The sequence below is a fragment of the Parastagonospora nodorum genome, assembly GCF_000146915.1.
Source record: "Parastagonospora nodorum SN15 chromosome Unknown scaffold_7, whole genome shotgun sequence".
In the NCBI taxonomy this organism is placed as follows: Eukaryota; Fungi; Ascomycota; class Dothideomycetes; order Pleosporales; family Phaeosphaeriaceae; genus Parastagonospora; species Parastagonospora nodorum.
The window spans coordinates 784219-796789 of record NW_001884555.1 but is presented as its reverse complement, the minus strand read 5'-3'; the positions used below and the strand labels follow the sequence as shown (position 1 = coordinate 796789).

Below are 12571 nucleotides of genomic sequence, written 5' to 3'. Positions count from 1 at the left end.
GATCTGAGATTTTTTAAGGTATTGACTTGGATAGTGCTTCTTTTCACCATCAAGGCACCATGGAGAACATACTCACCATCTTACGAATTGCACTCATATGACATCACACCTGGCACAACAAATTCAATCATTTCAAGATCCATTTCATGAAATCTTCATACCCCATCCCAAACCCCCACCTCATTATCCCATCCATCCATCACTCATTACTACTAACCCGCCGATGCTTCCTCTTCAATCCCCTCCACGTCCCCATAAACCTCCTCCTCGTAACATACACAAACACAACCAGCATGCCCACGCCCACCACCAACCCGGTACTGCTCTTCCGATTCTGCACCGCCGTCTTCTTCGCCTCTTCGTAATACCCCTTGACCCGTTCTTTGTACCCCTCCGCGCCCGCTAGATCCGGCATCGCCATGATCTGCACCACGAGCGCGGACCAGCCCGTGAAGTGCTGCGTGCGCTGTCCATGCCCGCCGACGGGGTCGTATTGCTCCCAAATATACCCCGTCTGCAGCCACGCAGAGTATACCGTGTGGACAATGTTAGCGCGCAGTTCGACGTATATGTCCCTGCAGCGCTGCTGCTCGGGCCCGGCTGTGCGCGCGAGGACGAGCAGTTGCTCGAGGATCATGAAGTTCATGTTGACCCAGATGGGCGAGCGCCAGTAATTATCTCCAACGCCGTACTTTGGACTTTCAGGACTCAGACTGCGGATGCCGTGGTCTGTCCACAGGTGCGCGGAGTCGCGCAGGAGATCGAGCGTGGCGGGCAGGTGGGGGTGCGAGGCGCCCACGAAGCCTGTCATGAAGGGGAAGAGGGAGATGTAGCCTTTGTGGCAGACGAGGGAGTGTGCGGAGTCACGCACCACGGCGTCGCAGTAGATGGATTGTTTGTCGTCCCAGTGCAGGGCATCGAGGTTGGTTTGCACGCCGCGGAGGTGGGTCTGGTAGGGCAAGGAGTCTGTTTGGTTGAGGTAATCGGCGATTTTCTCGAGGACGCGCGCCATGGCGCCGACCCAGCAGAGGGCGTCGACGTGTAGCTCGGTGATGTCTGGAGGCTCGGCGCGGGGGTAGTCGTCTAGACCGCTGGCGAAGTTTGTCTCCGGGGTGCGGCCACGCCATCGGTATCCTTCGTTGAGGTTTGCGGATGGAACTGAGTGAGCTTCAACGTCTCCAGACTGCGACTTGCGGTACCACTCGTAGTGCCGCTTGAGCAGCGGGTACACGTCGACGATGAACGTCTTCCCAGCATCGGCCTTGGTGAGGTACCACGACTCGTGGCCGTAGTACTTCGTCTTGCTGCCGAGCATATCGATGAGTTTCGAGATGACCAGGAACATGGTGGGCGGATTTGCGATGTGAGGGAATTGTGTGATGAAGTCTGCCGGTGTCGCGAATTCGGCTTCCACGCCTAGGATTTGCTCACGCGCGATCCAACCATCGTCGTCCATGAGTGCGAGCCAATTCCGAACGACTTCAATGGCTAGATCTGCATCCCACTCTAGCACAGGCAAAAGATGGTACCCTTCGTCCCACAAGAAGCCTCGTGGAAACATTGCGCGCGATGGTGTGTGTGTCAAAAGCTCGTACGGCCCTCTGATTTCTGGCGTTGCATGACTTTTGGCCTCTGCTGACTTCTCCCAGAATTTGCCAGTGGTTTCGGCATAGATTGCTTTCTTGGATGTATCGACTTGATTAGTACCAGCAAAGTAGCCAAGTCCACCTAAGAGGTTTGACAAGACGTATTCGGCAAACTCAAGGTGCTGCTCGTCTCGAAAGGGTGTCTTTGGGTTGAACACGTGCACGAAAGTCTTTCCGAAAGACTTTACAGTGCTTTCCAGTTTCCTCGTGAGTTCGGCAGCTGTTGTATGTTAGTCTTAGGAGGTTGATAGGAAGTGAAGCACTGACCGGTCATAGCGCGCGCTGCAGCATGATTCGAATACAGAACGTCGAACTGCCGATTGTTAGAAGTGGCAACAGAATCTTCACATCGCGCTGACCTCAAACTTTCCATGACAATTCATTTGCACAAAGTGCATGTTGCCATTGCCGATTTCATTATGCAGCATGGGGTCCATAGCGGCGTCCTCTTTCTTGTCTTTCATTTGATCTTTCAACGCGTCAAGAAAGGTAGCTATCTCCATTAACGTGGTCAGTCAACATTCTTGCGCGTATTCACAGGTGGAAGAAGTAGGATGGGCATTGATGAGAACAAGCTTACTATTTGCCCGCCAAAGCTTGTCTTCCGAGACATTCATAGACTTCACTATCATTGCCTCGTGCCGACCATTCTCTCCCACAGATGCCGGTATGTGCATGCTGGCAGTGCCTAACTGTGGGTGTTCCATCCAAAGATTCACGGCGTGGATCGACGTGTCTTCTTCCGCTCCAACCTGCTCACTCGATTCTAGCTTGCACTTGGTGCATGTGTCGAACGATTCCATGCCAACATAGAAGACCACTGTCGTCTTCAAATCGGCCGGCGCATCTTTCCTAGGCGTGCCTCTTATCCTCAGTGCCCAATTGCCTGCACTGGAGCCCTCCGACTTCTTTATGAACTCAGTCGTAATGTCGATCTTGTTCTGTACGTCTTCGATGGTTTGTGTGCCGCCTTCGCGTGTATCGTATGATGTCCAGCCATAGCGTGCCATGCCAGCACTAATGTCGACATTGTGCCGTAGTTCTAAGTCCAAGTTAGAACAGCTTGATCGACAGGGTCGTTCACATACTGCTCTCAATCTCCTCCTCCTTTCCCCACATTAACCCCGCGATCAGACTATCCGGGACCCTGGGACGTATCCCCATATATAGGTTCGGACGATATGGGCCCCATAATAGCGACGCGTTATTCGAGGATGCACTATCGATGGCGGCGCTCGCTGGAGGAAGAATGGCGCAAAGAAGCGCAAGCAGAGGCGGCGGAAGTAGCATTTTACACGGAACCTCCCGGCAATGGGGTTCAGTACGAATGAGCGACTAAGGTGAGGCGAAACGTCAGGCCATGTTTCTGTTACATTGGCCGATAGTCATGGCTTTCTACCGCGGAAGATACCTCGAACATACGCAGAAACGACCAAGATACCCCTGACCGCATATCTGTCAACTATTGGCCCAAGCTCCGCTGACATCATCCCTCGACGCGACTTGATGCTTCAGGCGACCAACTCGTACGAATCAAGCAAATGCGATAAGATGGACGATGTGAATTACACACAATCGCGAAAGTAACCACGCGGAGTTGTTCCAAAAGGGCTACGAACGACGTCAGCGGTGTTGTGTCGGCCATCAGCGTGCCGAGCCCCCCACACCCTGCAGTGCGGGCTACCAAAAGCAAGACAGCCGCATGAGATGCTGCTGATCATGATCGCCCGCAACATTGATCCTGTTTAAAGAGGAACTTGTTGTAACTCTCCTTTGGAAACATACTCGAACAATATGGAGGAACAGGTAGATCGTCTAGTCAACAAAGTCTGGGGTATCACAACACAATCTCGAGAACTTCAAATAGAGGCGCTGACCGTAGTTTACAGATCAATACAAAGATGCGCCAGCGTCAAAACGGTTGCTCATTGCATTGTCTGGCATACCTGGATCCGGTACGACTCAGCGACAAACTAAGTACCTCACAGAGCTAACTTCAGCGCAGGCAAAACCACACTCGCAGCAATAGTATCAAAACGCCTCAACGAAAAGCATGCACAAGAATCGCCCGGAACGTCAAACAGCAACCCGCTGTCCGCATTCATCCCAATGGACGGCTACCATTTGTCACGTGCCCAACTCGACGCCATGCCCGACCCCACAACCGCACACGCGCGAAGAGGCGCAGCATTCACTTTCGACGGTGAATCCTTCTTCAAGCTGGTGAAGAAACTACGCCAGCCAATATGTCCGGAAACACAAACGCTATACGCCCCCAGCTTCGATCATGCGATCAAGGACCCCATTGACAACGACATTGCGATAGCACCGTCTGTTCGCATCGTCATTTTCGAAGGCAACTACTGCTCGCTCAATAAAGAGCCATGGAAAGATGCGGCTGAGTTGATGGATGAACGGTGGTTTGTTGATGTGGACTTTGATGTCGCGAGGAAGAGATTAATTCATCGACATGTCAAAGCTGGCATAGCGGCAAATGAAGAACAGGCGGGTAAGAGGGCTGACGAGAACGATTTGGTGAATGGGAGGGAGATTGTCGATTTCCGCATGGATGTGCATGAGCTGGTGAAGAGTCGGGACGATGCGACATGGGCGCCGGAAGAGCAGGGTGTAGGCGATGGAAAGGACTCGGGGACAAAGAGAGAGATGGCTCCTCTTGTTTGAAGATATTTGATTCATTCTCGGTATTTATAGCAACAATTGGCTTGGATTTGTACCTGCAGAATTCCTATCTCACCTGACAGTTTTCTTGTTACTTTGAAACTTGGAGCTTCCACCCCTTTGTCGCAAAGCCTGATCGCTGCGACACGTGCCGTGATCGTGGAGGTACAGGAATGGGCGGTGATAGGGAAGTCACAGTCATATCGTAGGTATTCGATGAGCCTTGAACCCCGGTCACCGGCTTCCCATAGACCATCAAAAGGACTTTCAGCTGGTTGCCCGCGGTCGCGGTCTTGTCAACTATCCTTTGCAAAAGCTGCACCATGCGGTCAACCCAGTCTGGATCGTGTCGATAAGCCTTATGCAAGCTCTCCGTCTCCAACACGAGAAAGGCTTGTGAAACCTTTGAAAGCAGCAGGCAGATAAGATCAGCCCACTCGCTATCTGTATGCGCACTTCGGATCTTGACCAAATTGAGCTGCTCGGAGAACTGTGCAAAGAGTCCGGCAGACTGCTGCAAAACCTGGTGGATGAGCGCCTTGAAGACGCTAGCCATGGTTTCTCCTTCTCTATCTGAGAGGCATGGCAGCGACAAGCTCCAAAAGACGCACTGGCTCTTCGAAGTTAGGCCTTTGATTATATCGGCTGCTAGATCTCGAGCTTGCTTCTGCGCACGAAGACCCATTCGCACTACAAGCAAGGAGGGCCGATCAGCTGATGCCCAATCGTGTAAGGTCCGTTTGATCTTGAGGTCCCCGACAGATGGTAGACTTCTGGTTGGGTCCCGGCGACTGAATGATTGCACTTTGAGTAGAGCCTTCTCAGGTGGTATCATGGGAGCGAGAAAGTCAACAAGATGATGGAACTCAAGCCGGTATGTCGTCTCGCTAATACAGCGAACATCGACACTAATCCGTTCAGTAATTGTCTTACTGGTTGTTGCGACTTGCATTAGTTGCGATACCGAGTTCTCTAGATTCGCTTGTCGATCCATGAGCTTGTTGTAGAACTCGACGAAGCGAGCGTGGGAGATATCTTGCATCGTTCGAATATCACGGATCTCCACTCTCGCTCCCGCGTTCGCGAGATCCTCGACAGCCGCAGAGGACACCTTTATTTGGTCGACTAGGTCCTGGTAGTCGAGCTCAAATGGCGATTTTATCGCAGACCATAGTCGACCGAGTGAGCTTCTGTTGTACCACTTGACGCACAGGTGGAGGAATATCATAATGTAGGCGTACAGTCTGGACAGCGCATCCTTCATGTAGTCTGTTTGGTACAGTTCGGCGCTGAGGCTAGCTCTGGGGAGCACGTCTCCGATGGCAACGAAGGCTTGGGCAAGCTTTTGGACAAGCGTTGCGCGGTTGATGATACCCTATGATTGCTATGTTAGTACTGCTAAGAGTGTAAAGCTACAGATACGCCAAGAGAGCCAGCTCACCATGAGTACGAATTTGACCGCGCCCCAAGCTAGAGCGACATATTCGGGATGATGCTGCGCAAGGGCGTCGAAGACTTTGCCATAGTACATGACACGGCCTGAGAACTTCTCGAGCCATGCTCTTGTTCCGGAGTGGTCTTTGGAAGCATCGTTATACTTCTCCTTGGCCAGTTGCACAGTGCCCAGTATCGCTTCAACATCGGAATGATTATTGGCCCATGCTGGCGTCTGATCGGCAACGCTGAGCTCCTTCTTCAGGCCCTCAATAGCTTTATGAAAAGCTTCTGCCGCTACATTTCTATTTCTACCAAATTCAGCACTGACAGAACTTTTGCCATATCTTGTGTATGGCTTACGAGTTTGAAGGATCTGAAATATGTCGTGAAGCATGCTGGCCACGCATAATCACAATAGACATTCGTGCTGGGATAGCGCGCTGAAGTTAGTCTAGCGTGTTCGAGTCCAATCAAGTACGAGAATCCGGGTTGCATCTGCACATCACTGCATCAGCTTCTGTAGCATCGCAGGAATGTTCAAGTTCCTTGATGATTATGTTCTAGGTTGCTGAACTATTATCATACCAGGTACATGAGAGAGGCTGAATCGAACGACTGGCGTAGAAAAGTCACTGAAGGACGCCCGGGCTGTGCAGCCTGCATGAAAAGCGCAGCTGACTAGGCATCGCGAGCGAGTTGATTTTCGATGGCCTCTGTTGACATGCTTCCACCGCTCGCGGTTAAATCACACAGCGGAGACGAGCTGGTGTGCTGCAATGCACAAGCCATTGTTGCCCTTAAGATGAGAAGAGCGGATGTCTAGGACTGTGACTCTACCCCCATATATCCCTCGCGTGGATCGGCTGACACCAAAATTGAGGAACATCTAGGTCCAGGGCATAGCCCCATACATGGTGAGTAAAGGCGTTATCGCACCATGTGAGCGCAAGAGTCCAGTCTAAATCTGCAGTAATGACTTCAGGAAGGTGCGCAAGAGCTCGGCTGTGCAACATGCAGCTACTGACCTTGGCAGACAGCGCAAACCAACATAAGCCCCAGACGCCCGTCACTACCTTTCTGTCGTGACTTATGTATGGCTTCGTCCATCCGCATAATACGATCCCTTGATCAATCTGTTCTCGCCTCCTGATACTACACCTTGCGTGCTCTGTGCGGGCATTCGATCAATTACCTTCACTTCACTTTGGAGCTGAGAATAGGATAATTTTGTGGCCCGTTCTCAACAATCAAGTCGAAGAGAGCACTGTCACGTCAGTCTAGACCAGGAGGTTTCTGTTCGCTAACAGCCGAGGTCTAAAGCCTCAGCAAAGTCTTGGTAGAAGGTCAAAATGGCTAAGCCCAACGCCCCTAAATTATCACTAAAATCCAAGGGTTTTCGAGAACAGAATAGCAGCACTTTCAGTATCTCTCGAAATCGCGGACTTTCTGATGTTTTGGATCGACGGCAGAGAAGACAGACAAGCTCATTCGGAGAGGATGATCTTCGCGGCCTGCATGTGCCACGTGAACGGCCCCAACCCGACGTTCGTCTGGCTTTAGCGGACAGAGCAGGCGGGAGGTATGAGTGTTCATACAAGGGATGTGGAAGAAGGTATCCATCCTCTCAGCATCTTCACAGACATCGATCAAGCCGTAGGTGACCGACCATTACATATCGTCACGTGATATACTAAGGGGTGTAGATTATCATAAGCTGCTCTACCAGTGCAAATCCCCCAATTGCGATAGCTCATTTTCAACAAAGGCTCAATGCGTGCGGCATCAGTCGGGACACGCGCCTACCACAAAGAACCAGGATGATGCCAATATTTTTGGCAGATCAAAACATTCCATAGAGCGTTCCCTGGAGAGTTCCCATCTTCCACACCTCGATTCTAATTCACATACACCATACCTAAAGACAGTTGGTGACTACCCCTCGGACACGATGGATGAAGACCTGATTTTGTTGGGTTTCAGGCAGACTCCAAAATTATCAATCACACCACTGACGCCACAGTCCATTCATTCTCATCGAGGTGGCGAGGATGTATTTTGGTCGCAGAAAGCACCCACTAGGCAATTTGATCCCGCAGCAAAACCACCAAGTATACCACCCTCGTTCTACCCCGATATGTCGCCCCGTGGAGTAGATTTCAACGTACCACGACAGATGCCACCACCACCTGCCAATGCCAACGACCAGGCAGAGACAAGTCGTGCTCCGTCCCCCAATTTGAGGCCTCGCGTAGAGGAGGATTCTCTCATGAATGGTAAAATGAGTTATGGCCTCGCCACACTTTTTGGAGACTCTACATTGCAACAAACAGTAATAGACAACCCTATACAGCTCACGGGTCGAGAATCTAAGAAACCAATCAATTACACCATCTCAGAAGACCATACAACGGCGCACAAGGAGCGTTTTAAGTCGCAATTCATGGCTCTCAGTGGTTACCATACGGCTCGGGCGGGTCATTTGACAGACTCATACCACCCTTAAATTTTTTTCAATGCAGAGGTCTCAGCAAGAGCGATTGCGGTCTTTCTTACGCACGGACGAACTTTTAACATTAAAAGCAACTTGGCTTCATTTTAGTTAGCACTTTCCTCTGTGTAAAGCTTTAATGTGAGCGTACTGGCATCTAACATACATAATCTCCTGCTTGAACAGGCTGCTTCTTTCTAAAATGATAAGGCGGGAGGCACTTCATGGTTTCTATATACCCAGTCGTTGTTTCAGAATAGTGAAGAAAGCCACATGCCCTGAAAAACTTGCATGCCTTCGGAAACGAAAGCAACGCCTGTACACAGCCACACGGGCTGCATGCTAACTGCATACGTTACTAAGCCTTACATACAGCAACAGGCGCCTGGACAAGCGGAGAATTACTTGGCAAGACCTGCTGATTTTCCGACTCTAATCTATGAAGACCCTTGTCACACCAGTAAATTCCTTTCTTTCCTCGTCTCATCCGAAGATAAATAGGTCAATATCGTTCCATTCCTGCTCTTACCCTGTCGCTATCGGCTATGATGGACATACACATCAATAAGAAAAGATGCAGAGACGACACAAGCCCTCGATCTCCGACTGGCAGTCAAATTGATGCGCAGTCAGTCAATGTACGTCTTGGGATCGTAGAAAGTGGATACATTGTTGTTCACTGCGTGGAATGTACGCGCAAAGATCTTTACCACGAACACCATGATTCGAGCGCAGATTACTTCGACATACCACTTTTGCCAGCACGCTCAAACCGGACGACTCATCTCCACGGCGAGAAGCCACTACACGACTTAGAAAGCTATCTTGAGGACCACCCTGCCCTCAGCTTTGCCGTGTACATGACGTACGACTGCTCAGCGCATCACGATGAGTTCAAGGATAGCTTCAAGCGAATGCCCATGCCGTATATGGATAGCGTTGTTGCCCATCAGGCGAGGCCATATTTCTACACACTTCCTCGGGATACTGAGCCTGCAACGCCACGCGCAGAGAAACTCATACTCTCGGCAGGCTTAGATCAGGCACTGGACATGTTTCTCGAAACTTCCAGGAGAAAAGCCTCCAGAGGCGAAGAAGATGATCAAAAACACGAACCTTTAAGCATCAGGCAACATCCTAAAAGCCTGGTATACCCATACCTGGAACTCTACTATCGAAATCAAGAACTTCGTGAGCAGACCGTGCGACAGACAGCCCTACCTATAGTAGCTAATACGGAACTGGTGCATATGAGAAATCTTTCTTGGTACCTTGAAGCACGTCTTAGTTCCGAATTTGCGGAAGCAGAAGGCCTGTTCCACCGTGGATTGACTAATAGGAAACATTGGGCCAAGCTCTATCGCCCTGAGGCTGTGGTCGTTACCCAAGAATCTGGGCAGCCGCGGGCTTATGTCTGCACATCTTGCCCAGATATCAAAGAAGGAGCTCTTCGTCTGCGATGTTGGTCTTGGGACTTCGACGGAAAATTCTTCAGGAATGAAGTAGTCCTGGTCATCTCTTGGCCTTCCGACAGCGACACAATCCCTATCACCGATCTGCATGCATACCCACTAAGGCATGCACATGAACATATGGAGCAAGAGCTTCAGCATCGAGGGGAGGTCTTCTGGGCTTGCCGCTCCAGGAAGTTCGTTAACTATGGCGTGCCCTTGCAAGGCATGGAAGTCCAAATTGTATTACACTCCTAATTTCGAAAGGTTCCAAGACATTGCTGATGATAGCAGGTCAATCTACGGTACATGATAGATACTGCGACTTATAAATTGATGCACGGAGGCGGAGAAGGAGACGAAAACGAAGATGATAGCGCAGCAGAAGCTCGCACTGACCTGGACGAACACATAATGGGCAACAATGACATTCCTCCGGAGCCTTTCGCTCTCCTTCTGCCAGCTTTCATTCGAGGGTATGGATTTCACAACAAAAAATGGAGTAAGCATATATGATGCGCGAATTGAGTTCATCACTAAAGTAAACAAAGATCGACTGCTAGTGAAGCACATCCATGATATTCAGTGGAACAAAACTGCGTTTAACCATCGACTAGTTCTCAAAGAAGAAAAGAAAGAGCTCATTAGAGCGTTGATCAGTGTTCATATTGGACAGAAGCAGACCGTCAAGACAGATTTCATGGACGGCAAAGGAGAAGGCCTGATCATTCTACTCCACGGAGGTCCAGGGACAGGCAAGACACTTACTGCGGAGAGTGTGGCTGAATTCGCTGAGAGACCACTCTATAGAGTGACATGCGGCGACATCGGAACGGACGCAGAAGGTGTAGAGAAATACCTAGAATCCGTACTGTTCATTGGAAGTACATGGGTAAGAATGTCACCGTGTCTGAGGTGCATAAGAGACATCCACTGACTTCCTACATTGACATCAGGGATGCGTCGTCTTACTAGATGAAGCAGATGTTTTCTTCGAAGAAAGGACACAATCGGATATACAGCTACAGCTTTCCAAGACGAGAAGGTTAGAAACGAGTTCCACTTTTTACAGTTCCTTAGTGAGAAGACCACAATTCCCATACCTAAGGTAACCAGTTGGGGTACGGCTGGAGACAGCCCTCAGCACATAGGTCCATTCATGATCATGGATTATGTTGATGGTATCTCCCTTGCGACTATTCTACAGCAGCCAACGTAGACCGAGCAAGATGAGGTAATCCTCAAGACTGACGTGGACGACAAAATACTGGAATATCTTTACGAGCAACTCGCCGATTACATGTTGCAACTCTCTAATCTAGATTTTTCTACTATCGGTGCGGTATCAAAGAATTCATCCTCCAACGAATGGACTGCCGGCGGAAGACCTCTGACGTACAACATGAACGAACTGAGGACTGTAGCCTCAGGCTACCCTACGGGCGGATTTCCGACAGCTCCCTTTTCGTCTGCCAAGGCGTATCTCGACTCTCTATGCTGACGAGCATCTTGTCCACTTCCGAACACAGCGGAACCTTGCCAACAGCCGGGAAGATGCTAAAAAGCGGTTTATTGCGCGCCGTCAGTTCAGGCAGCTCGTCTCCCGCTACTGCCTCGATGACACTGGTCCTTTCAAGCCGTACTGCGATGACCTCCAACCCTCCAACATGCTTGCAGATCCAGAAACTCTCCGTATCACGGCTGTGCTAGACTTTGAGTTCGCAAACAGTATGCCAGCCCAGTTCGCCTACGACCCACCTTGGTGGCTACTTCTACTGGGGCCTGATATGTGGCTTGAACATCACTCTATGGAAGAGTTCGTGACCCGCTATGTGCCGCGAATGCAGCAATTTTTACGAGTCTTGGAGCAGGTAGAAATGAGGACGACCTCGGAAGAAGTTCAAAACGACCCACCTCTTTCGGTTCTGATGCGCGATTCTTGGGACAGCGGAAGGTTCTGGTTCGACTACGGCATTAGAAAGAGTTTCGACGTAGATGCGGTCTATTGGGCTGCACTTCACAAGGATGGGCATGATGAGCTTGATGAACTTGATGACAAGACGAAAGAAGAGATGGAAAAGCTGGTGGATATGAAAATGGACCAGTTGAAGGCTTATGATGCAGAGTGCAAAATTCGATTCTCTTAGGGAGATATGGTCTCTTCAAGCTACGATTATATATCTAGTTCTTGTGAGATGAGGGTAGTTCAGATAGCCCTTCGCCATCACCAAGGTCAGATTCCATCAGCACGTTGCCGGCAAAGGACCTTCTCAGTGACATCGCAAGTGACGCAAAGTACGTCCCATATGTTATCTTTTGTATCGCTCTGCTCACTGTGACTAGCCGCGTCTCCCGATCTCGTATATTTTGAAGCAGCTCCCGCGATTGAGAAGCCGAAACCATGCTCACAGTGTTCACTAGGTCTTCTGGTACAGGTATCACTCCCAGAGACGATGCTCGCAGGGCTATGTATTCCCCAACAATCTCTGAGTATGGGTTATCAGGGAGTCACTATCTCAGGTGCTGTGTTCATGTCAGGCTTCGAATTGTATGTCGATGCAAGAGGGGCGTGCTTACTGTGAGTGTCGAGACCGCGACTCGACGGCGCTTCACAGATTCGGATTCCCTGTGGAGACATAATTTCCGGGGATATCTTCGCAATTGGACCTTTTCATTGCGTGTGGCATGTCAGCGTTCGAAATGGTAATGTGAGGTCGCCATGCTGTGGGCTCTTAAAGTCCCCATCGTGGCACCTGTACCGCCGAATACCCTTGCCTACAGGGATCCAATGTCATGAGCCATCGCGAGCTCCAACCGGTACAGCTGGTGAAGTCATAGAAGAATCAAAGTAGAGCAGCAAAGTAGTATGC

General features: G+C 50.3%; 9 protein-coding genes across 9 annotated transcripts; 6 read left to right on the top strand and 3 right to left on the bottom strand.

Moving 5' to 3' along the window:
• Window positions 1–199: 199 nt before the first annotated feature.
• On the bottom strand, window positions 200–2656 carry SNOG_05140 (hypothetical protein; the record flags this gene model as incomplete). The annotated part of the gene is made up of 3 exons (XM_001795498.1): window positions 200–1828; window positions 2006–2139; window positions 2227–2656. 3 exons carry the CDS (start codon window positions 2654–2656, stop codon window positions 200–202), a joined length of 2193 nt encoding a protein of 730 aa, XP_001795550.1.
• A 1099-nt stretch (window positions 2657–3755) lies between these two features.
• On the top strand, window positions 3756–4328 carry SNOG_05139 (hypothetical protein; the record flags this gene model as incomplete). The annotated part of the gene is made up of 1 exon (XM_001795497.1): window positions 3756–4328. The coding sequence occupies one exon, from the start codon at window positions 3756–3758 to the stop codon at window positions 4326–4328; it is 573 nt and encodes a 190-aa protein (XP_001795549.1).
• Window positions 4329–4416: 88 nt separating this feature from the next.
• On the bottom strand, window positions 4417–6156 carry SNOG_05138 (hypothetical protein; the record flags this gene model as incomplete). The annotated part of the gene is made up of 3 exons (XM_001795496.1): window positions 4417–5700; window positions 5767–6035; window positions 6123–6156. The coding sequence occupies 3 exons, from the start codon at window positions 6154–6156 to the stop codon at window positions 4417–4419; spliced, it is 1587 nt and encodes a 528-aa protein (XP_001795548.1).
• Window positions 6157–7111: 955 nt separating this feature from the next.
• SNOG_05137 (hypothetical protein) lies at window positions 7112–7448 on the top strand (the record flags this gene model as incomplete). The annotated part of the gene is given in 2 exon segments (XM_001795495.1): window positions 7112–7341; window positions 7361–7448. The coding sequence occupies 2 exon segments, from the start codon at window positions 7112–7114 to the stop codon at window positions 7446–7448; spliced, it is 318 nt and encodes a 105-aa protein (XP_001795547.1).
• Window positions 7449–7710: 262 nt separating this feature from the next.
• SNOG_05136 (hypothetical protein) lies at window positions 7711–8265 on the top strand (the record flags this gene model as incomplete). Its single annotated transcript, XM_001795494.1, has 2 exons — window positions 7711–8091; window positions 8113–8265. The coding sequence occupies 2 exons, from the start codon at window positions 7711–7713 to the stop codon at window positions 8263–8265; spliced, it is 534 nt and encodes a 177-aa protein (XP_001795546.1).
• Window positions 8266–8798: 533 nt separating this feature from the next.
• On the top strand, window positions 8799–9959 carry SNOG_05135 (hypothetical protein; the record flags this gene model as incomplete). Its single annotated transcript, XM_001795493.1, has 2 exons — window positions 8799–8878; window positions 9071–9959. 2 exons carry the CDS (start codon window positions 8799–8801, stop codon window positions 9957–9959), a joined length of 969 nt encoding a protein of 322 aa, XP_001795545.1.
• Window positions 9960–10125: 166 nt separating this feature from the next.
• On the top strand, window positions 10126–10920 carry SNOG_05134 (hypothetical protein; the record flags this gene model as incomplete). The annotated part of the gene is made up of 4 exons (XM_001795492.1): window positions 10126–10177; window positions 10319–10593; window positions 10658–10746; window positions 10818–10920. The coding sequence occupies 4 exons, from the start codon at window positions 10126–10128 to the stop codon at window positions 10918–10920; spliced, it is 519 nt and encodes a 172-aa protein (XP_001795544.1).
• A 183-nt stretch (window positions 10921–11103) lies between these two features.
• Window positions 11104–11848, top strand: SNOG_05133 (hypothetical protein; the record flags this gene model as incomplete). Its single annotated transcript, XM_001795491.1, has 2 exons — window positions 11104–11121; window positions 11207–11848. The coding sequence occupies 2 exons, from the start codon at window positions 11104–11106 to the stop codon at window positions 11846–11848; spliced, it is 660 nt and encodes a 219-aa protein (XP_001795543.1).
• Window positions 11849–11882: 34 nt separating this feature from the next.
• On the bottom strand, window positions 11883–12339 carry SNOG_05132 (hypothetical protein; the record flags this gene model as incomplete). Its single annotated transcript, XM_001795490.1, has 2 exons — window positions 11883–12187; window positions 12279–12339. 2 exons carry the CDS (start codon window positions 12337–12339, stop codon window positions 11883–11885), a joined length of 366 nt encoding a protein of 121 aa, XP_001795542.1.
• Window positions 12340–12571: the final 232 nt, after the last annotated feature.